Source organism: Melanotaenia boesemani, chromosome 11 (genome assembly GCF_017639745.1).
Source record: "Melanotaenia boesemani isolate fMelBoe1 chromosome 11, fMelBoe1.pri, whole genome shotgun sequence".
NCBI classification, from domain to species: Eukaryota; Metazoa; Chordata; class Actinopteri; order Atheriniformes; family Melanotaeniidae; genus Melanotaenia; species Melanotaenia boesemani.
The window spans coordinates 29,603,443-29,627,710 of record NC_055692.1 but is presented as its reverse complement, the minus strand read 5'-3'; the positions used below and the strand labels follow the sequence as shown (position 1 = coordinate 29,627,710).

Here is a 24,268-nt window from a genome sequence, read left to right as displayed (position 1 = left end):
GGTCATCCGGGTAATAATAATAATAATAATAATATTAATAATAATAATAATAATAATAATAATAATAATAATAATAATAATAATAATAAACTCCTTCATTCAAGCCGCGTTCAGTATCTGACATTTAAAAACGTAATGCTATTATAGACTTATAAAATATCTTTATTTTTTAATCCCAAAATTGAATATTTAACCAGCATGACGGGGAAAAACTGGAACAGCTGCATTACAAACCATCGCTCAAGAAAAAAAAAAGAGTTTTCTAAACGTATAGTACCAGAAATATTCAAAATAGTATAAAGAAATTAAATTAAATACATTTAAATTGAACCAATTCCAGAAAAATATAGGATGTCCGGTTTGTCTTTGAACGCACCACTCGGTCAATTTTACCAAAACCGTCAGGTGGCGACACCTTCACGAGCCAGGCGAGACTGGCAAAATGAACTTTGAAAGGATTAGACAGAGTTTCTGAGTCAAGTGTGCGTCGTTAACCAACATGTCAGCAGCTGGATGGGAAAGAGGAAAAGATTAGTTTGTTTCTAATAAGTGTTGAAATAATCAAGACTATATAAGTAAAGGGTAGTTGTTCTGAAAGCCCACTTAATTTTAAGGACTTTAATGAGAAGAAAAATTGGTCATTTTCGTCGCATTTAGTTTTTCCTTTGAAAGCGCCACCTATGTCCATTAAAACCATACGTTTTAATGCCATTTTTATATGTCTGCATGGATTTCTTTTTGGCGTTATCATCTCTACATAGTCACAGTTTTCGACTAGAAGTTGCATTATTATAACAAACCAACCTTGTCATTTTATGTTGTATGGAGCGTATAAATCTAAATTTCATCCGTGTAGCCCCTCCTCTTTCTGCTGCGACTGACAGAGAGCCAAAACACCAGAGGGCTGCTAGTCAGTCTGACACCAAACACAGAGGAAGGCAGAGGATCTCCAGAGAACAGACGATCAACAAACTGGATCGGACACGAAAATAAGGATAAAGTTAGATTTTTGGTCTTTCTTAAAGGGGATATAGATTGGACTTGTCGTTGCCACTGTAGGATTAGTCTTTTTTGAGCTTGTGAGTAAAATACAAACGAGTTTTCTCCTGAAACAGGAGCCTCATTTAGAAACTATTTCATTTATGTGTTTTAGCTATGGAAGCTGTAAGTTGTAAACAATCTAGTTTAGTAGATGCTGTAGGAATCTGTGTGTTCATGTTGTTAGAGGATTAAACAGTTCATGCCAAGGTGTTGACAATGGTTGAACCACTAGGGTTTGTGGAGGCATGGAGAGCCCAGTTCCCTGAGTCTGATCCGCCTAGCATGGAGCTGAAATCATTAGGGGACATTGAACAGGAGCTGGACAAATGTAAGTCATCTATCAGGCACTTGGAGAAAGAAGTAAACAAGGAGCGTTTTCGCATGATCTACCTGCAGACTCTGCTGGCAAAAGAGAGAAAATCTTATGATGGACAGAGATGGGGATTTAAACGGATGTCCCAGTCAAATGATGGAGACATGCCCAGTGGTCCAGACAGCCGAAGGTCTCATGCAGATGAAGCACCAGCAGAGGAGCAGCAACCAAGGCTTCCTGGCAAGACGGCAAGGTGTAAACTACACCCAGAGGCAGAGCTTGATGGTTCATGCCCTGCCAAACAGAAAGGAGGGATGTCACCTGTCCGCCATGATTCTGAGCCTCCTGATTTCCCACTGGGGACTGGCTCGGTGGCAGCTCTGAGATCCAACTTTGAGCGCATCAGAAGAGTCAACTCTCACACAGCCGGTGATGGTAAGGGGTTGTCAGTGATAGGCAGTCAGGAGAAACCCTTCTATGTCAATATGGAGTACCACCATGAGCGAGGACTGGTCAGAGTCAATGACAGGGAGGTCTCAGACAAGATCAGCACCCTGGGATGTCAGGCAATGCAGATGGAGAAAAAGAGGTCCCTACATTCCCTGCCAGGGAACCTGTCAGCTGCCACAGGGGACATCAGCAAGGCTGTTCAGAGAGCCAGATCCACTGAAGGGAACTGCAGCTACAATGAGTCAAATGATGATGCTGAAGTCAACTCTCATATGTTAAAAGATGGTGGGATGAGGTCCAGCGGGGAAAAGTCTGAGAAGCAGCCAGTGGAGTGTCAGCCTTACACCAGTGTATATGTTGGAGGAATGATGGCTGAAGGGGACACTCGAGTCATCCACATAAGAAACCGCAGCATAGAGGAGGATGCGCACCACACCTGGCCAAGGCGCTCCTACTCTCCTGGGAGCTTTGATGATCTAGGAGGAGGCTATACACCAGACTGCAGCTCAAATGAGAATCTGACATCCAGTGAGGAGGACTTCTCCTCAGGTCAGTCCAGCCACGTGTCGCCCAGCCCCACCACCTATCATATGTTCAGGGAGAAAAGCCGCTCACCCTCCCAGCAGTCCCTTGACAGCGGGAGCCCACCTACACCACTTTCACACAAATGTCTGAAGCAGCAGGGCATGGTCTCGGAGGCCCCCATCCTTGGAGTCCGTAAATCGGGCCAGATGTGGCCCAGTGATGGAGACTCAACCACATCCAGCAGGACCTCACATGACAACAGTGTTCAAGGAGATCTGGGTAGGTTGTTGCAAAACACACATGCTCTTTAACCCTTTCTTCTTCAGGATCAAAAGCACTAAAGTGGGGCTGGTGGGTGTAAAGTGATGATCTTATCTAATCACTAGATGAAATATTTCTGCACGTGCTGGCCTTGATCCTGAATGAGTCACTGATGTGTAAAATATACCTGCAATCTCTTTAATGATGTCCCAGTTTTTTGACCTGGTGTGCTAAATCTATCTTAAAATGCTTTCTGGATTTAACCTATTTTTAAAACAGGTTTTAAGAAGTTAAGTTTTAGCTGTTTTAACTGAAGGCAAGAGAGTTAGTCAGATGAAAGCACCCTGCAGGAAAAAAAAGGAGGCCAGGTTTGATAACTCCTTCCGGCCCTCATTCTTATTGTGTACAGAGTAAATGTTAACTCTTCCCTAGCACGATCAGCTCCCATCAGGGGGTTTGATGGACAAGAAGCGTTGCACATACACTAATCTCTCACGTTAACCCAGTGCTTTTTGCATCTCTTTAGGAACTGTTTTTTTTTTACTCTTTGTAAACAAGCATGCCCTCTCCTTTTCACCCCCTTCTGCTTTTTGCCCACTGAGCTCTATTACTCTCAGGGAGATGCTCTGACTGAGATGTCGGGTGCCTCAGGCTTCCTGGCCGCCCAACCCTGTTCTCCCCAAGTGTTTTCGTGTCAGCACACATCAGTGTTGTTGTCCTTGGTGCTGAGTAATTAACTTAAAGGGGTTTGTCTAGCGTGATAAATTTAGGGAGGCCCTTTGTTACACGAGGTGGGTTGGAAAAAGCCCTGACAACTTGCTCAAATGAAAAAAAAAGAGGATTGAGAGGCTTAAAGTGTGTCACGCGGCTTCCAATCAAAACGCCTGCCATCAATGTTTCCTGTTGTGATGGGTGAACACAATAGAAGAATCACTCATTCAGCATCAGTATTGACACGGTAACAATATAACAATGTTAAGTGGGATAAGGAGAGGGGTTTGGGTAACTGGCTAGCTTCAAGGACAGATGGAGAGGTGGGAACAAGTGTTCCCTCCTGCGTGAATGTTTATCAAAATGAGTGACACACAAGGACATATAATTGTAGCTGGTTGAGGCCAAATTTTGACAGCAGATCATATTGGAGGTGCAGAATTGTCTGCTTCTTCCCCAAAATAAGTGTTATCATCTGAGGATCACATTAAGCAGATGAGCAGTGTTGGATTTTTTCCCCCTTGTTATATAAATGATCTGGTCTAAAGCTTTTTGACACAAAACATGTGACAAACAAGTAGATAGCCTGTGACATAATCAGCATGAAGTGAAAGCCTGCGTGCTGTTCGGATGACTGTAATGTTGAAATCCTTTAGATCTGTGTTACTTCACTGTGCCACTGGTCACTGACTACTGCAAACACACTCTTGGGACGTCTCTTTGGCATGGTCAGGCAGAAATAAAACAAAAAAATGTCAAAGTCCGCTCACTAGCCATAACTGGCAAACACATCTCAGGAGGCTACTCTGTTATCCTGACATGTACAGTAGGAAACTTTGACTTGTGACAGCTTTTTGCTGCTACTTTCACAGCCAGAGAAGTTCATCCTGTCGCGAATCAACTTGTGTGTTACGTGTTAAATCTGTGAAGTTTCCGGTTTTAATGCACCCTCGTCTGTTTGACACCCTCTGCTTAACTCACCCTGCCTCGCAGCCTGAGGCTCAGCTTTTGTTCAGAGGCTTGTTGCTGACATAATGGCACAGCTGCCTCATGTGGACCTTGCTTTGTGGATTATCAGGAGTCTAGATTTTTTTTTTTTTTTTTGATGTTGTAATAACATTACTGTGTACACTGATGGATTAGGCTTCAGGCTGGGAGCCAGTTTATGGCAAGTTTTTTGCAATCACTGCTCTTTTTTTGTGGTTTGTGATGGGTTTTTCTAATGTTTTTTTGGAGCATTTGGAAAGTTTTGTTGGGTTGCATTTAAAGCTGTGGTGTTAGCTGAAATCTATTAAACCAGCCCAGTAAAGAAAGCCTAATTTCAGTGTTGTAAAGACAATTTGTGCTCCAGATAGATACAACTGAGCCACTATTATAAAGAGCACAGTACAATAAACATGTCAGAGACTACCCCTATTTTTTTTCCATTGCAAGATCTGTTGTTTATATTTATACTTTATGATGAAAGCTATGAATGCTGCAGAAGACAGATCTGACGTCACTTGGTGTTGTGTGGTTGGCATCATGGCAGTCTGTATCTGCCTGGGAAACAAACGTCTCCTTATCTACATGTCCTAACTGCTTATCCTGCTGCTTCACTGCTGCATCTCTATAACATGGCCAGTCTAAAATTGATGCATCTCAGTGGACTTTTTTTTTTTCTAAAAGTGGAATAATGTGTATTGTCTCCTAGTTTTTGGTTATCTGGGTCAATTGTCAACCCTGACTGTGAATAGCGCTACTGATTAGCTGTGGACCTTTAAGGAGGCCAAGTCTCTGATGGGTTTATTTTGCCATAATTAATTATCATCATGACACTGACATGCCTGTGGCTCTGCTGGCTTTCTGCTGTAGCTGAGGAAGGGTCCAGGCATTTTGACCGTGTTGTGGTTAATGTGTTGTAGTGTAAAAACGAAAAAGCGCATCCAAAAGGGAATAATAAATCTCCCATTAGTTTAATCATAATCCTAGCAAAAAAGCAGGAGATTTTCTTTTAGGATGCATTTAGCCGAGCCTTCCTCTGTCTGTCTGCAGCACAGTTTCTCCACATAGACGAGTCTGTCTGGGACAGCTGTGACATTAATAGGAAGCGTCTCCCTGAAAGGTGACTGGAGTCTGCCTGAATGTCTCGGCCTCAGAGCAGAGGTTGGCACGACTTGCTGCCTCAGCAGGAGTCACACCAATGTTTGACCACCTTCCCGGTTTATTGCAGACTCATGAATATTTGAGGTCCTTCGTGGTAGCCCAGACAGGCCCGTCATTGTACCTGGATATCGACATCTGAGGTTTAGTGGTCAAGGATGCTAAAGAATTCAGCCTCTCCCTTTTCCTAAAGTAAATGTACAAGAGGAAATGAGGGCAGTGCTTAAGGTGGCCAAATTTGTCTCTGTGCATGTGTGTATAAATGTGTGTGAAAGTGAGACACCTGTTCTGCTTTGCACTGTATTGGGTAAAGAGCTCAAAAGCTGGCAAGCCATCAGTACACCAGGCCAGGCATCGCCAGCTGCTCTCACAGCAAAAGCCATGAATGGCTTTTGTGTTCATGCCCGTCAGAATAAAAATGCAGGTTTAGAAATTTTTCTTTCAAAATTTGCCTGTTAGCCCCACTCTTTACTGTCATATATGTCTCAATAGATAGACTTTAACAGAACAAACATCTTTGGCATGTTCATGAAGCCTTGGGCCTCCCTCGGCTCGGTGATCCTCCCTCGTGCTCAGCCTCAGCCCTCTGGACCTGCAGTCTCAGCTCCCCTCCCTGGTCCCACTCAAAGGGCCCTCTGTGCTGCTGGCTGGCAGGCCAAGTGTTTATGGAATGTCTCAGCTGCTTGTGGGGTGTGGAGGGAAATGGCTAATGAAATGTTAAGTGTTGTATGAGTTCACCTCTCTCTCAGCAGCCTGACCCGTGGAGCTTGTTGTGTCATCGTCCATAAGAGTTTGTTTTGGGGTAACGTTTTGTTCCAAACTAATTGAGGGAATGAAGGCTTTGATTCACCAACTTGTTGGTAGTTGAGTTCAGTCATTTTGTTTAATTAGACCAGCTCTTCTGGGTAGATTCCCATGTGTCTCCACTTCCACAACACAAGCTTTTTTTGTTCCAAACAAGTCAAGATAACCCTGATGATATCGTTATGACTTCACCAGTGGGTATTTCCGTCACACAGTTACAGGAAAATAAAAAAACCAACAACTAAATAAGAAGTTATTTGATTTTTTTAAGGGAAATTTTAAATATGAGACAGTTTTGAGTCATTCTCAGACAGACTAGACAGACTAGTAGCATTTGCATCTCATTAAATGTAAATGTTCTGTAAAGTCTGTTTCCAGGCAGATTATGACTGAGCCAATCACATTTAAACACATCAGGTGAGCACCATTCACTAATATTTAATCCTGTTCAGACATGCAGATGAATTTTTCAGTGAAACAAGAGGTCACTTGGATTTTTAATTTTTTCTTGTCACTGCATATATTTCTGAGTCGTGTTGATTGTTAAGTCGATTCAGTTGTGTTAGTGTTTGCAATAAAAAAAAAAACAAAGCTGATCCTTATAAACACTCAATAATAATAATGATAAAGAAGGATAATGATTCTCTTTGCTTCTGTGAGGCTAATTTCTGTATAACCAGAACATGCCTGTGCTCCATTGTCTGTTTATTTAGCCAGATTGGAACAATTACCGGGCTGTCCTTTCCTCTGTTACAGGGCACATTACAAGCTGAAGTCTGGCCACCCTGAGCTATTTCAATATGCACTGATTAGTAGGTGTACAGGGCTGGGTGCCTGTTTCTGACCTACCCTGCTCAATGACTCCCACTAATTTCAGGCTGCCCTACAGCAGAGCAGAATCAAGAGCTGGTGGGCCTCTCTGCCCTCAGCAGCCCTGTGGTTTAAAGGGCTTTTCAGTTTCATCAAACACTTCACATGAGCCAGGATGTGATGTTTTATTGGCTAACATTGTTACAGTTTGCCAAAACACAGATGGCGTCTGAATTCAGAATAACAGATGCCCCATTTATTTAGTTAAGACATGTGAGAGGGAATAGAGAATTTTAACGCATGTGAGTACACATGTACAGAGATTATCATTCTGTTCAGCATTCCGATGTTTACTGATATCCTGTATGAAAGCTTTCATTCCTACTTTGGGTTAAAATTGAGAGGACTCTTCCTCAAGTTCTCCTAGTTTTTCCTTTTATCTAGCACAATTACATACCGTGTTTGTACCTGTCCAGTCTAAACTGTTTCACTCAAAGATCACTATTATGGATAAGAGTCTCTTGAACATGGTTTATATGGTCTGCTGAGATGGACAGTGACATCAAAGCCAAACCTTTGCAATGTGAAGATCTGGTATCAGTAAAGATAAATGATTGAAAAATTGAAAATGAAAATTAAAGAGCTGCAGGATGGGATCTCCACATCAGGGGTCTGAGAAGCCATCACCCATCAATCAGCTCCCTTCTGCTGGCCCTCCCTCCCACTGCTGTCTCCCTGGTGACGGCACAGTCCGGAGGAGAATCCATTAGCTGGAGCCATAAAGTGGTGCCAAATTTATAACATCTCACTTTGGCCTCGTCTGCTGCTTTCCTTCTGTAGGTGCAACTTTTCCCTCCAGATCTATACAACCATTAGAGAGGCAGCATAAAGGTTGTCCTTCACTGGATATTTTTTCTCTAAGGGAAATTATGGATGCTTGAATTTCAGTTCCATCCATTACTGAGCAGGATCAATCAAACATTTGCCAGGGTATTTATTTCTGGGAGCTCATAATCTAAATTCTGTCCATCAGCTGACTGGTTTCTGTGTGGACGGTCAATATGTTCTCAGCAGGGAGCAATGAGCTGGCTCTGATTGTGTCTTTGTCACACGAGGCAACAATATTCTGTTTTCCCAGTGGCAAATTACATAACTATAGATGCTGCTTTTCTTGTTCCAGCTGGTCTCAGTCAGCCAAACTTTTTGCTGTTTGGTTTTTACTTTTGGGAAGTGGGGCCTAAATTTAATCTCATCATTCTGAAAGGATAGAAATTGTGTCTGCTCTGCTCTCTAAACAAAGCTTCAGGTACAGTCGGTATAAAAAGACACAACACTGCGTTTAATTCTAAGGTTTTACATATCAGGACTTATTTTAAAAAATGTCTGGTTCCTATCAGGTCATAAAATTAGGTAAATAAAACGTCAAATGAACTTCAACCTGACATATTACACAATGTTATTATTTGTTTAACAAAAGTAGAGTCAAAGCACAGAAGCATTGTGTGGAAAAACCCTTCCTGCTTCCATATAAATAAAGTGTAGCAACCAGGTGCTGCTAATTAAATACACTTGTTTTACTGATAATCAACCAATGTGAGCACGTCTATATGTATAAGCAGATGCTTTGTCATTTTGTAGCTTTGAAGTATTCAAGTGTTTGTTGCAGAGGAGAAAAAACATCAATGATCTTAGCAAAGTACCTGTTGCTTATCAATCTGGGAAGGGTCATTACCAAACAATTTGGTGTAATTCACAGTGAAGAAAACAATAAGACAGTTGCTAATCTGCCTAAGAGTGGATGTCCTGGGAAGTTCTCAGAGAAGGATTACGGTTATTGGTTACTGTGTAACACCTAATTTCATTGGTCTAAATAGACCACCATGACAGCTGGGGAGGGAAATCACGGTGTATACGTCTAATTCTGAGAATGAGTGATTTGGTACAACTTAATAGTCAGACACATCGCAGTTTTCCCCTTTGTTAGACTTGATAGAAGTAAAATTGGAGTAAAATATAGATATAATATAGATCGGTGATGGATGTTCCTCGAACTGATGTCAGCTCGCGTCCGTTCTTGGCTTGACTGTACTCAGGCATCCCAGTACAGAACAGCTCTGTACTGGGTTGCCCCTTAGACCCACCAGTTGAGGTGTTTGGAGAAAAGAAGATAAACTCTCATCCATGTTGAAGGACAGGCCCCCCTTCCCACCTCCCCATATCCCTCCCGAACACTGACAACCCTGCAGAGCTCCTTCAGTGACAGACTGCTCCATCCAAGTGTAAAGGAGTGCTAGAGTGAGGTCATTGATTCCTGCAGCAGTTAGAATGGAAACCAGTAGGTTTCTGGAGGGAACTTGTGTAGACCACCTTCACCCACATCAGAGACATGCGTGTTAAGTTGAGTCTCTTAATTCTCTCTAGGAGGACTGCGAGTCTGATTGAATGTTTGTGTCTCAGTGTTGGTTCTGTGATGGACTAGAAACAGCTCCAGTCCCCTCGCGACCCTGCGTTTCAATAATCCATTATCTCAAGAAAACAAAGTTTGTTTTCACGGGATAAATGATCCCATAATCACGAGAAAACAGTGTAAAAAAATATGGAAGCGTTCTCGGCTTCCGTAGTCATCCTCAAAAATGAATTGACAAGTTTATCCGTCCTCATATTTGTTGGCTTTCATGCTTGTGCCACATGATACTGGCGTTTTGAGACCAAACACAAGCTGTCAGTCTCAACATGAGAAAATTAAATACAAGAGCATTTCAAATGAAACTTCTTTCCTCTGTGTTGGTCGCAGAGCAAAATAAGGCCACATGCTTTTTTTCCTGTGGCAGGGTAATATGATGCTGGGACACTGTTCCGGCTGCACATCTGTCACTCCCACCATGTCTATTTACTGCAGTTCATCTCTGTGGATTAGGACAGGGGCTCTGAGCGTGTCTTTGCTTTGTCATCAGTGAGGCATCCAGCATGCCCCTGGTATTAAACTGCTGGGATTGTCCTCTGAGCATGATTCGTGTTTACATGCTGCAGGAAGGGAAAGTGCTTCATAATGACTGATTTATTTTCCAGGAGTTAGCTTGAGAGCTAGGAACCAGGTTGTTTGGTCAAGTACTTCTATATCTTTGTGCTCTATTTTTAGATGCGTCCATGGTGCCAGTGAGGAAAAACAAAGCACTTTGTTACGTATTGTGTTTTAAAAGCTGACTCAGATAAATATCTGTCTTTTTTGATGATTTGTGGTTTGGCTTGACTTGTGGGAATAGTGTCAAATGAAATTCTTGAAAAACAGAATTAGAGAGTTCAGAGACGGTCCTAAACTAAATCAGCTTTTCTCTGATCCACAGATCCATGCAGCTCAAAACCACAGCTGCTGGGCTCAGCCATCTTATGTAATGTCATTAGAACATATTCATTTCGTCTCTGTTGCAGTTGAAATGATTTAAAGCTGCACATAGTTGGACACTGGAGAGGGAAGGACATAGTACGAACATCTTTACTACCCCTTAGCTTTATGTGTGATATTCTATAACGTGTGATTTATTCAGCTAATGGTAATGGTGCCTTCTTGATATGGCTTTTAATGTGAATTTATAAGTATCAGGTCTGTGTTATGGAGCAGTTCAACTCCAAAATAACTGAAATACTGTTTTATTTTTATCTGCAAACACAACATCAGCTTAGGCAGTAATCGCTGAATCTACTGATGGATATACTGATATTGATACGTATGTACTGGATGACTCACAGCATGACAGTAGTGTGCCAGCTGTGTAATCTGAAGAGGCATTTTAAATTGAAGTAAATAAATCTGATTACAAGCCGGTACCCCAGTGTCATATCTTCTTTAATCTTTCTCACATGAGCAGGTGTCTGTATTCTACTAAAGAAACTAAACACATTTAATCCCAACTTATTAAGGATTACACGTATGCATTAAACAATCAGGTACCGGGTGTAGCAGAATCTCAGTATCAGGATAAGCTGTTTGGCATTGGCAGGGAAGATTAGGCAAGTTATTCATGGGTAAAACCCACAAACTCAGTCCTGCTGATTTTAAGCCACTGGATGTCATTTAGATATTTAATAAAAACACTCATCTTACAGATTTAATGCTCTTTTAAATGGTCAGTATTACTGTAGTTCAGATTATTTTGTCTATAATAGGCTGTGTTGTTCTTTGCTGTTAGTTTTCTATCTGTTCAAATTTCAGTATCAGTACATGCAACATGTTAAAACCACCTCTTATTATGTAGGTCACCATCATCCCACTTGTAGACAAAGGGGCTATAAACAAAGTCATGTAGTTTTTGTCACCAGGACACATGCAGCAATTCCTTTGGATCCCGACATGTTTCCATAATGAAATGGTTTCACAAACCCTTAATTTCATTGCAGTCTTGGAAATGTTTTAAGGCTGTTCTGAACCTGCAACTCTTTATTGTTATACTAGTTATACCAGAGCTGTTTTGTAATAAGATTCCACAGTCGTCATGGAAAGTGCTTGTAAAAAGCATGACCATATTTCAATAAAGAAAAGAGAATGTTCCAACATTTTGTTCCCATGTACCCAAAAGGAAATGGTTTTATTTGTCAAAAAAGGGGCCAATATTAGTGTCAGCTCAGTTAGGAGCAGCTTTGACCTCAATGTTTTTGTTTCCGAAAAGTAACTCATCACAAGCCAGTTTTATAGATGCTTATAATGATGCATCCTATTTAATGTTTTTAAAAGAGTAAATTACAGTTAAGCATTCTAACATTTGCAAACATACGGATTCACAATGTCCAGATTTTTTTTTATTTTATTTTTTTTAAGATGGTAAATGAAAGTTATTGATGTAGACTGAGTCGAAGGATAACTTTCATTTTAAATTGCATACAGATGGAAATTACAGTTGGATAATGGGAACCGTTTTCTGTGTCAACAGTGAGCAAGACTGGTGAATGAGACAGGGCCTCAGGGAACAGCCTTTGTGATGGCTAAAAAGGAAAACTGAGTATACACATCGTTCTGAAACCACAAGCAGCCACCACTGTCTAAACCTTAGAGATAAAGTTGTTGAAGCACAGCGGTCCTCTGTGTAAAAAAGCTTCTTGTGAAATTAATTAAACTATAAAGCCCATTCCTTAAAAAAATATATGTAACAGTTCTTGACATCTAATTGTCAAGTGGGACCATTGAGCAACATATTGCCGACGTATCAGCAGCTAAATCACCTGAAATGACAGAAAACAACCAATTTCTGTCATTTTGAAGACTTGTTCTTCAGTGATTTCCATCCTGGTGTTCACTTATCAGAAAGTCTCTTCGCCTCTTCATGCTTTTGTTTCTTTTAGGAGGTTGATTCATTCCCCATTGCTCGTTCTGGCATACCACAATAAGTATGATCCTCCATTTCTTAAGTGTTTACCTTCAAACTTCCTCACAAAACGGCATCCACCAGCACTTATTCCTTCACTTCCTTCTTCTTTCTTCTGAACAGCAGTCTTTTGTTGTCATTGTAGCATGTAAAAAGACCTGCAGCACTAATGGATATAATTCAAAGTCGTAAAAGAATCCATCAAGTCATTTAGCAAAGCAGTTACACGCTAATCTAAATGTCTTTTTAAATAATATATTAAATGTGCTCTCATATTTGCTTATGGTTACACTCTAACTTTAAGTTGGAGTCTGTAAATATCAGATCTAAGTATAATAGTTGTAAATGAATATATTGAGAGCTGGAGTGTTTCTGTGAGGGCTGTTTGTGCAAAGATGACCTTGTGCCGAAAGCCTGCTTCCGCTCTGAAGCAGATGAATTGCTGAATTTTCCGGGCAAACCTGCCTGGACACTTCCTCAGTAGTCTTCCCCGTGATCACTGCAACAACTGTGCTCACTGAGGATTTATTGTGATGTCCACTTTCTCACACTGACCACAGGCAAGTGAGCTCTGTGTATTTAAAAAAGGCACAAATGGCTCAGTGTTTAAGATCTAGGTACATGTTTTATTTATTCCAGTGTTATTATTTGAGTTAGTTTTGATGGTTTGTGGTGCTGAGGCAGCTGCCTGAGAGAGGATGTCTTATACATCCTTTTCTGGGCTGATGTATAATTTCTGTAGAGCACAGAAAGGCCTTTCACATGGACGGCCTCAGTCTAAAGCTGTTTGTGCTGCAGTTGTCTCTTCTTCAAAAAGTCAATGCATCTCCCCCTGCTGAGCATTTGTGTTTGAATCCTTTGTCACAGCTTCTGTGAATGTAATCCTTTCTATCCTCCAGGACTCTCCAGAGTGACTTGTCTTTGTCTTCCCACAGTTTCTGGAATTCTTTCTTTCCTGTTTTCCAGCTGTGGTAAACCAGTGTAGTTGCCTCTTCTCTATATACCATATGCCACACTTATAGATATGTGACACACTCCCCCTTTTTTCTTTGATTGTGATCTGTAACCACCAGCTACCACTTACTTGACAAGAATAATGATGATAATAATGATTGTAATTGTTGGTGAGTCAGAGTGGCTGACAGTAATGATAGGATGTAGAAGTTGTTGATCCTCATCTTAAGGGAATTCTAAATAAGAGTGAAGTCACAGGGATGACAAGTGCAGTAAATATTCCAACATGGGCTATTCCATGCTGTATTTTCTGCCCATTTTAATTGGCTTTTCAAAAGAGCCTTGCAGCTGCCTGAGATTTGAGATCTCATTGATTAAATGAGTCTTAAGTGGATATTATGCCAAGCTACAGGGGCGGCATGGCTCAGTGGGGAAAGTGGTTGTCCTGTAACCCAAGGGTTGCCGGTTTGACCCTGGCCCGGAGAGCTCATGTCGAGGTGTCCCTGAGCAAGACACCAAACCCCAAATTGCTCCCGATGGGTCGTGGTTGAGCGCCTTGCATGTCAGCTTCCACCATCGGTGTGTGAATGTGTGTGTGAATGGGTGAGTGTGACGTATATGTAAAGCGCTTTGAGTAAAAGTGCTATATAAGTACAGACCATTTACAGGAGCCTGATCCCGAGTACACCACTAAACTCTTTACTGAGAAGGACACACTGTTTTACACAGCTGGCATGAGCAGAGTAGTGCGGGTTTGCACAACCTTTTCACAGATTTATCCGCTCACCTGGCATCAGTGGCTGGAACAGGCTGTATGGTGGATTTATGTAGGTCACAGGTTTATAGAGGTTAAAAGTGGATTTAATATGAAAAGAGTAGAACCCACTGTGAAGTCTTTCTTGTTGACTGAGAACACTGGTGCAATAACTCATGTTAGACATGCAGGGGTTTTCCTGACTTTTAAAATTTCGACATGCTATAAAGTCTCAGCTTAAACACTTATATTATGTTATGCAGCTCAGCATGAAATAGCCAAACATACCTGAGCATTTCATGCTGAGGCCCAGTTCTTTCATGTCAACTGCATGTAAGTAAAGAATTACTGTTTGTTAAACTTTTACCTGGAACACCAAAATAGTTATCCTAAAAGATTTGCTAATTAAAAATTAACAGCAGCAATAAAATAGGATTTCATGCTAACTTGAAGTGGTTTAGTTTCTTTTGAACGTGTGTAACGAAAGATGGAAACACCCTCTCCAAAAAAGATTTGAAATGGCAAACATTTGACTCATGTAGAAAACATAGCCGATACTCGCTAACATGAAGGAATAACTAAAATTAATCATGTTTTTCTTTCATATGTATCCAAATATTTAAGTTATGTGTGTTTTTTTTCTTTAAATTCTATTTGTAACTAATCAACACCATATTGTTTAATCTGTATATTACAGACGAGCAGCCTGATTACATGATGCAGCTAGGTTTATTCACACCAAACTATGGTAATGGAAACATGACCAAATTATTATGAATATGTGAGTAATGTACCAAAGTAATTTGTGGTAATTTAAAAGACACATAAATGTTCTATAATGTGTACCAGAGCAAAATAATATCAACTTCTATAATTAAGGTAATAATTGTACGCAATGAGTCAAGACTTCTCCATAAGACACTGAATAGACCTGACATATTCACAGATAATTCACAGAAGTTCACTGAGGTCCTATATATTACCTTCTATATGCTCTATTATTTTCACAAATATGTTAAAAGACCCGTGTGTCTGTTTACCGGTGATTTTTTTTTACTACTAAAGCAGATTATGAAACAAGTAAAAAAGAGTTTTAGTGTTTGTGGGTTTTTTTTGTGTCTAATGGCCATCACTTATTTTGACAGTTCTGAAATCTAAATTTTAACTCTGTGCATAAACAACAACACGAACCACCTCAGACCAACAAACTTTCCCATCAGGTCTCAGACAGCTCTGTTAGCACCACCAACTGGTTTCTCTGTTGACACAGTGTTGGAATACAACAAGGGGTGATGTTTCAGTTTGGTATGTTTCCCATAATGTCTCTCTGTGTTAACTACATGACCGAGCAGTTTGCTGGCGTGCCATGTGACTATTGTCCTTTGTTTGAATGTTTGCCATAGATGGTTCCTACAACGAAAACCCTCCATCATATGGCTTTGACCTGGAGCATTCAGAGGAGCAGAAGTCTCGCCACGACCCTCTGTCCTTCTCTGGATCCCCGACCTCCTCGCCACGGCTCCGCTCCAAGAACCGGAACAGCCGAGACACCCAGTCCTCCTGTTCTCTGGAGTCAACACAGTCGGTAAAGTTACGGTGACCAACAAATCTGACATGTTCACTGTGTCTTCCAGCTCACAGCTGCTGCTTTCTCCTCTTTACTGCTGCATTGTCCTTCACTGTCCTACCTTCATGCACAGTTTCAATACGTTTGGTGTCTGTGGTTCTTCACTCTTTGCTGAAAAGTTGCTTGTATGCTGCCGAGCCTTTCATCTTTTGTTGTATTTACTTTAACATTTTCAAGCAGATTCCTCTCTTTATTCAAGTTTGAGGCATTTCAGAGCATTCAAGTTTATTTCAGGTCAGCTTTATCCATTCGGATTAAGTTAATTACTATAAATTTTATTTCTTGCTAAATTTGTTCCTTTTGCTGCTTTATTCTTGGAAGCAATAAACTTGAGGAATTTAGTATTTTTATTAGTTTAAAGCAAACTAATTAAGTGTATGTTTATGTTTGAAAATAAGTGTTATTCTGACTTTAGATTTAAAAACACATGGTGCTATATTTTGGAGCCCCAACAATGCAACTGCAGACATCTGTCAGAGCCACAGAGGACATGATCCGACTCTTTGACAGGCTGAGTAGCACTCTCAGTAACAAGTAAGCTAAATTTCATTTGGAAAAAAAAGCTAGGTGCCTTTAGGGAACATTCACAAAGCAACTCTGGCTGAGGCACCCACAGCCCAGTGATGAAATACACAGGGTGCACCATATAGCTCCCAGATGGGACTGCTTTTCAGTGTGAGGCAGGGCGTTGCTGAAAAAGACCGTACATACTCAGCAAACACACTGCGGCTAAACAGATGTCAAAAAGAGACGTAGTTCCCCTCCCCCCATTTGCTCTTTTCTTCTCTTATCTGTGGTATTCTTGTCCTCTGATGTGTACACTTGGTGATCTTCAAAGCTTAAATCATAGAGTGGGGGTGGGCTAACTCAGCATACAGCTTCTTTTTCATCTAGTACCTTATAATAGCAGAGCTGGATGGATTGCTTAGTTTCTTATGGACTTGATTGTTCCCACTGAGATGACTGATGTCTTTGAACTGTTAGGAATAACAACTCCTGTACCAGAAACACATCAGTCTACTTTAGATGCCAGGAGTCTCTGGTGTAGGCCTCCTGGAATGTAAAACTCCTACAGAGTTTAATCAAATCTCATCTTCCTAAATTTCACAACATTATCTGCAGCCAGGAGGTTTTCAGTTTTCATTGTCTGGATACTTTATTAAAAACTTCTTTATTGTTTACATGTAATATTTCTCATCATGAGTGTTCTGGACTGGATAATACCGTTTTATCATGTTTCCCAATGCTTTTTTTTCTTCCTATGTTTACGTCAGGTGGACCTGGACCAGGAGAAGGGACTGGAGATGAGAAAGTGGGTTCTGTCAGGAATCCTGGCCAGTGAGGAAACCTACCTCAGCCACCTGGAAGCCCTGCTGATTGTATGTAAAACTTACAACACTTGTTAACGGTGTCAGCAAGTTTGTGCTTTAAAACAATGGAACAAAGATAAAATATACATAATAGCTACACTGAAAATACTCTGATAAAACAAGTACCTTTAACATTTTGTTTTACAAAAAAGACATTCCCTATTGAATTAAAACAACAACAAAAAAAAGACAAAAAATGAAAAAACTTAGTACATTTTACGTCCTTATTTGTTCCTGTGCTAGCTAAAATTAGCTCATATTGGGTGGTGGCTATAGCGCTGATCTGGTAAGACTTAACAGCTTGCATATCCTTGTTAAATATAGTTAACTTACTTAATAAACATTTTAAATTTAAAAGTATTTGTAAAGTCCATAAGTGTTACTGGCATTACTGAGTCATTTTTCAGTATTTTTGGCTCCATTACCATGCTACATAGCCCACAGAATAGCAATCACTATTACTTGGTATTATTATAAAACAAGTAGACAGTAGTGTTTTTATTGTATAGTGATTACACAGATGTTTCACAAAAACCTGACATATAGGAGTAGGTGTTCTTGATTTGATACAGATCTCAGCCAAATAAAACAGAGAAAGACAGAGAGTAGTTCAAAATTTCCTTTATTAAGTTATTTAATATCGCCCTTCCACAAAGTAATAAAAATCAACACAGCCAGTCCCCTGCAGTCAGGATAAATAGGCTTTTAAAACATAACATAAAAGAATAGTTATAAACTTTTTGTGAACTGTACACTGGTACAGTGATTAGCCTGTCAGCAGAAAGCTTGCATGTCCAACAGTGTGGACTCCCTTCTCCTACCACCATGAAGGGCTGCACTCTATTTACAGAAGAAATTCCTACACAGGTTATGAACAAAATGTAAAATATTCTAGCAATATATGACATTAATATCCAAATTATTTAACAAGAACCTCACTGGCTACTTCAGTCTTTGTTTATAGCAGCTAACTTTAGTAAACTGAAAATTTAGCATGAGTCATTATGTTATGTATACACCAAAAAAAAACAAACAAAAAAAAAAACACAATGTGATAGGTACAAATAATTAAAATCCATAATTTAATATTTTAGTTTGAAATATCACATAGAAAAATTGAACAAACACCACATCTTAAAGACTGTATTGTTTTTGAAAGTTATATATATATATATATATATATATATATATATATATATATATATATATATATATATATATATATATATATTTAATTTGATGAGAACATATTTTAAAATAAGACCGACCAGACTGGGTGATACTTGAAAGGGGGAAAAAGCAAAAAAATAAAAAAAGGAAAACAAAAAATAAACGACTGAATGTCTGACAAGTAATTAAAGCTGATTAGCATCAGGTCAGACTGGTCTACCAGAGAGCTTCTAAGTGGAGAGGCTCACCATCCTGTCATAAACTGTGATAGCAAAAAAGTATCCATGACCTTTAAGCACTGCACTGAAAAGATGTATGAAACTGTCGTGGAAATCACTGCTTAGACTGAGAACACCTCTGAAACTACAGCCGGTGAACACAGTTCAGATATGGACAAAACAGTTATTATTTGACTGCTTTTAACTCTAATGCTGTACACTTAGCATCTTTTCCCTACAAATGGATTCTGTGATTGTTTGTACAGCCTATGAAACCTTTGAGGGCCGCAGCCACAACTTCCCAACCGATGCTGACCATCCAGCAGATAGAGACCATCTTTTTCAAAGTGCCAGAGCTTCATGAGATCCACAAAGACTTCTATGACGCGCTGCTGCCCCGAGTCCAAGACTGGAGCCATCAGCAGTGTGTGGGCGACCTCTTCCAGAAGCTGGTATGTAGGCCATATTTCATCTTTGACTGTTCTAGTGTGATAAAATTATATATGAACACAAAGGAAGGTTGTGTCTTGTCTGCCATCATAAATCTTAAGAGTAATGGCTTTACCAGTAAAAAAAAAAGACATGTAAGACATTATTTTAGTGAAAAACGTGTCTGAGCATGAACAGTGAAAACTTGTTTTTCCTGTTTGTCTGACCTCACTTGAACACATGTGAAGCAAAGACAACAAAGTTATAAGGAAGTCTGACATATGATTTTCATATGATATGAAATAAGTGTTGCAATAATTTGTGGATGTGTTCAGCTTTGAAAATTGTTTACCAACAACATAAAAAGTCAAGATGCCCTTCTTCTTGTGCCAAGCTGTATGTTGGTTTTTCATCAAACAGACCACTGTTCAGCATGTTAGTAACTTTCAAAAACTAATTATAGCACTCTGTAAATGTCACTCCTTGATCATTAATGATTGTTAAAGAGGGGAAACTTGCAGGGAGAAAAGGTGGTCATTTTATCTATCATGTTTAATGCTCAGGGGATCTTGCAGCACACATCTGAGCAGACTGCCTGGAGTCATCTCCCGTCTAGATAAAAGCCTTGCTTCACCACATGACAGACAGTAAATGAGTCCAAAATGCTCCATAGGTGGCTGATGAATAAGAATTACCTCAGTGTTTTTTGTTGGGTGAAAAAGATCCAAGACACATGCAGGCAGGGATTACACACAGACACATGAGCAAACACTAAATCATGCTCAGCTGTGTCAATTGCATCGCTCGACGTCTGAATGTACCATATCGCAGTACTGCAGTGGCACTCGGAGATTTCTAAAAATCTATCTTCTGTTCTGGATTGAGTCTGATGCGGGCTGTTGTTGCACCCTGTAGGCCAGCCAGCTTGGAGTGTACCGGGCCTTTGTAGACAACTATAAGGTTGCTGTGGAGACAGCAGACAAGTGCTGCCAGGCAAACGCTCAGTTTGCAGAGATATCTGAGGTATGTAGTCACGCTACACACAGCAGGACTGCAGCAGGAAGTGTTTGATGTTACACTGCTGCTCGAGACGAGTGATGACAGGGCAGTTTTCATCTGCCTTCACAATGTTTCATGGCTGCAGAAGTGCTGGTTGTTTTACTGAGATTTAATGAGTGTTGTTTTTTTTCTCACCATTCTCTCTGATGTTATGTCCCTGCCCAGAATCTCAAAGTCAAAAGCACAAAGGACTGCAAAGACCAGTCAGCTAAAAAGTCTCTGGAAAGTGAGTACAGACTCAAACGAACAGCCTGCTGCGTATTAATCAATACTTTGATGAAGCCTGTTGAGCTGACTCTTCCTCCTCTACAGCTCTTCTCTACAAGCCTGTGGACAGAGTGACGCGCAGCACATTGGTTCTGCATGTAAGCCAGTTTGCTTTAAAATTATCTGGAGCCTCACTTTCTCTGCATCTCTGACTGAATTTGTGACCTTATTTCTGTTGTAGGACCTACTGAAGCATACGCCCTCCAACCACCCAGACCACCCACTGTTACAGGATGCCCTGCGCATCTCCCAGAACTTTCTGTCCAGTATTAATGAAGAGATCACTCCTCGTAGGCAGTCCATGACAGTAAAGAAGGGAGAGGTCAGTGTGGAAAGCCTATTCGTTTTATCACCTCTGAATTATTTTTAAATCTTTATGACCCAAGATTGGTGGATGACTGTCCTCAGGTAAACTGAATGTGACTGAAATCAGGGTTAACTGTATATGTGTTCTGCCAGGAAGTGCTTTTTGTGTTAACTAGCTTATTTTAGGTGTGGCACAAATTTACCAAAGTCTGAAAAGATAATTCAACTAATTAACTGTTTGACTGGACTCAGTGAAGCTGTAGAGGAGCTGGACAACTTAGGAACAACTTCTTCTCCTTTTCATAGACAAACTCTGTGGCTTTAAGGGTGTCTTGGCACAGACAAGCTACTCCTGATTTTATATAGTTTTATATTTATCCTGTATGTTCCTCCCTTGCCACGACCCATATTTTGGTTAAAATAAGTTTGTAGTACAAAGAGGATTTGGAAAAACTGAGAATGTTCTCTTTTTAAATGACTGAAGAGTACACGACTACGCAAGCTGCTCTGTCAGGCTTTGTTAAAAACAAGTGTTTTTTTTATTGTTGCTTATATCAGCATGCTTACTTACTAACAACAACAGTACTGCCTGCTTTTGTTTAACGCGTACATATGAAACTGGGCATGTCATAAAAACTTTAGATTTACATGCTGCTGTGTTGATTTTATTTTATTGTCTTACTCAGAAAGCAGTATTGTGGAATTCAGGATTGTATATCTCCCATAATTTCCAACCTTGACCATTGACAGTAAAATGTTTGAGCACAAGGTGTCTGGAAGGAGTAATAAAATTGGAGTGTTAGTCAGGTTGTGGCTGACTCATCTCAGACTGTCTGCTGTAGTCATGAAGGAAGTGGAGCATAGAGGAAGCTCAAGATATAAAAGTACAAACACAGGAGGCGAAGGGTCTCTGTGTTGCGAACCAGGAAAACTGCCAATTACCAGTGTGTTTATTCCCATCTCTCACTGCTGTGGTGTCAACTTTGCTTCCCAGAAATGACCTGCAGCAAGCCTTATCAACCCCACTGTCAAAGCAGTCTTTTGCTTTGGGTGTATACTGACTTATTCGTGCTTCCTAACTCCTTTATACCCCCACACCACACATCTCAGGACTCTGATTCAGATGACCTGATGGAGAACTTCCTCTGTTTTTACTGGGAAGTGGTCTTGCCCAACAGGGTAGGATATTAAATCAAAGAAAGTTCTTAAGAGCATTCTTCTGTATATTGTCTAGGAAGTCTGAAATCCCACAATGAGATTGGCAGATAACAAGCTAAGACTTGAGATTCTGTTTAAAATATGGGTTTGTTGTTGTATGTGATCATCTCTGGCTAAATTTGCATCCATTGTTGATGTTTTGCACTGTAACCGCCTGTAATTACCCTGACCATTAAACCATTGAGCTTATTTATCTTCATCTCTTCAACATTCCTTCATGTCTCATTATAGTGCAGGCAAAAACAGGAGAGTATTTGAAGAGTGAGATCTCTGTGCCGTGACAGCTCTTATTTTTCCATTGGATTATTGACTTGTGGTTATGTTTGTGTCAGCAAACAATAAGCGGATGCAACCCTGCCACAGCTCTGTGAAACCAGGACAGTGTTGAACATGCTCAATTCCCTCACCAGCATGTTTAGAACAATCCAGAGCTGAACTGGAGTGTGCAGAGAGCAGCAGAGGAAAACCAGGCTGCAGTGATTTCCTTGTTTTTGTCAAGCTCTGGTTGATGTGGGATGGCAGAGGCTCACATGGGCAGTGTCACTTTAAAAAGCCTCAGCCCACAGGTCAGAGGGCAGTGGAAGAATTTAGATGCACACTCCTGCAGGAAAGCATCATCACATCCGCCTTGAACCTCAAACTGGATAGTTTGACATTGAGTAGAAGGTCTAAAATTGAAAGTGGAAGTACAAAACAAGAACTTTAGACCAGCACAGGCCTTACATGGTAACAGAAGCAACAAAACATAATGTAATTACAAACACAAACATTGGCTGAAAATCATTGTGAACGTCATAACTTGGCAGTACTGTCATCAGTTCTGATGCAGTGTTTCTACTCATATTTTAGTTTACTTAAAATTATAGAGTATTATTATTTAAGGATTTGTATTTGAGACAAAAATGGTCCATCCAGTATATTCTTCATTTTATCTGAAGTTATGTTACAGAGGCAACAGGTACAGGAGGGAAACCCAGACTTATCCCCAGCAACACTACAATTCCTCCAGCATGTTCTGGGCCTCCCTTGGGGTATTCACTGGGAACTGGTGAGCCCAGGCCCCTGTTTTTGCCTTCTACAAAGCAATAATTGCATCAATATTAAATTTCCTCTCTGGTGGTGGGGAGCCTGTGTGGATGTGGCCTCTTCAGATACCAGGTGCTACAAGAAATAAAAATGTGGTTCTTCAAAAATGACAGCAAATTTCCTATAGTAGATATTTATCAAATATTATATGTTCTCTTTTTTCCAAAGGTCTCGTAACATTTGGGGCTCTAAATGAGTTTTTAAATGATATTTAGCTGGACTGAGAGAAAAATCTACGTGTCATACAGTTTTAGGTTACATTTCTGGATGCACTGATGGATTTTGTTGAGTGAGAATGATTTTCCAGGGTCCTCCTGATAAAATGTGGCTATATTGATCATGGTGGTGTAATCATTTTCATCCCGTGCTATCTGAGTGCTGGAAACATCCAACACTGGTTTATGTCCTTGTCCTTCATGTACTGGGATTTTGCCCTTTTTACAATAATCTGCTCTATAGATGTTGAAAGACCAAAATATCTGCAATGATGCACATGCAAACTCATGAGTTATATATATATATATATATATATATATATATATATATATATATATATATATATATATATATATATATTAGAACTTATCGATGGTTTTCTGATGGATTTTAAAGCAAAGTAGTAATATACAACCCATCCTTGTTTGAAAGGGTTAAAGGCGGATTTATACTTGTGCGACGTCTTCTTAGGCGCTGCTTAGCTCCATAGTGGCTCGACGTGCTCCTCTTCCAGAACTGACATGCACCCCTTCTACGCAGACTGTTACGCAGTAATTCCTTATTTGGGATTACAAGTTTCTTGATTTCTGGATCTTCTTGCTGAATTTGTGTAGTAACCACCATTTTTAAAAACAACACCCAATGGATCAAGTTGATGACAGGCTGATTGAATTATTTCTTCGTTTTTTTCCACAAGCTAATCAAGACACTGAACCATACTGGATGGCATTGTTGTTTTAAAACAGAAAATGTGTACCGGAACTGAAGTGAACCATCAAAAGTATTCCGACCTGGTGAGTTTACCAGCTGATACCACCCTTGCTGCCACCTTCAGATTAGGAGGAGAAACTGCAACACGACACCAAAATGACGCGTACCCCTACGGTAAAGTGAGCAAACTCACCAGCGTCAGCTATGCCGTAACCGACCACAAGCAGATGCCATGCGAGTATAAATCTGCCTTAAGCCTTAGCTGGATGTTCCTTTTATACCCAATCCTGACACCCTCGCTTGTCACCAATTAACTTATTTTAAAGTCTTTCAGAAAACTAACTTCTGCAGCTATAAAATACATTGAGTTTTTAAGTTGTTAAGTTAAGACAGTGAAAATAATTTACTTGGGCTAAATAAATTACACATTTAAGTTTTAATTGTATTTTTAAACTTTTTTGGAAAGGAG

The 24,268-nt window shown here is 40.2% G+C and overlaps 1 protein-coding gene across 2 annotated transcripts in view; it reads left to right on the top strand.

Annotated features, from left to right (window-relative positions):
* Nucleotides 1-452: 452 nt before the first annotated feature.
* Nucleotides 453-24,268, top strand: part of si:dkey-91m11.5 (PH_BCR_vertebrate and RhoGAP_Bcr domain-containing protein) — a 35,051-nt gene continuing 11,235 nt past the window's right edge. Inside the window, exons 1-8 of one of the 2 annotated variants that reach the window (XM_041998999.1) lie at nucleotides 453-2,608; nucleotides 15,526-15,707; nucleotides 17,024-17,128; nucleotides 18,774-18,959; nucleotides 19,852-19,959; nucleotides 20,161-20,221; nucleotides 20,308-20,360; nucleotides 20,444-20,584. In XM_041998999.1, coding sequence (XP_041854933.1) covers nucleotides 1,258-2,608; nucleotides 15,526-15,707; nucleotides 17,024-17,128; nucleotides 18,774-18,959; nucleotides 19,852-19,959; nucleotides 20,161-20,221; nucleotides 20,308-20,360; nucleotides 20,444-20,584 — 2,187 coding nt within the window. In that variant the 5' untranslated portion in view covers nucleotides 453-1,257. Of the gene's footprint in view, nucleotides 2,609-14,820; nucleotides 15,428-15,525; nucleotides 15,708-17,023; nucleotides 17,129-18,773; nucleotides 18,960-19,851; nucleotides 19,960-20,160; nucleotides 20,222-20,307; nucleotides 20,361-20,443; nucleotides 20,585-24,268 lie in introns of those variants that run through there. The other variant, XM_041999000.1, reaches the window with a different exon arrangement.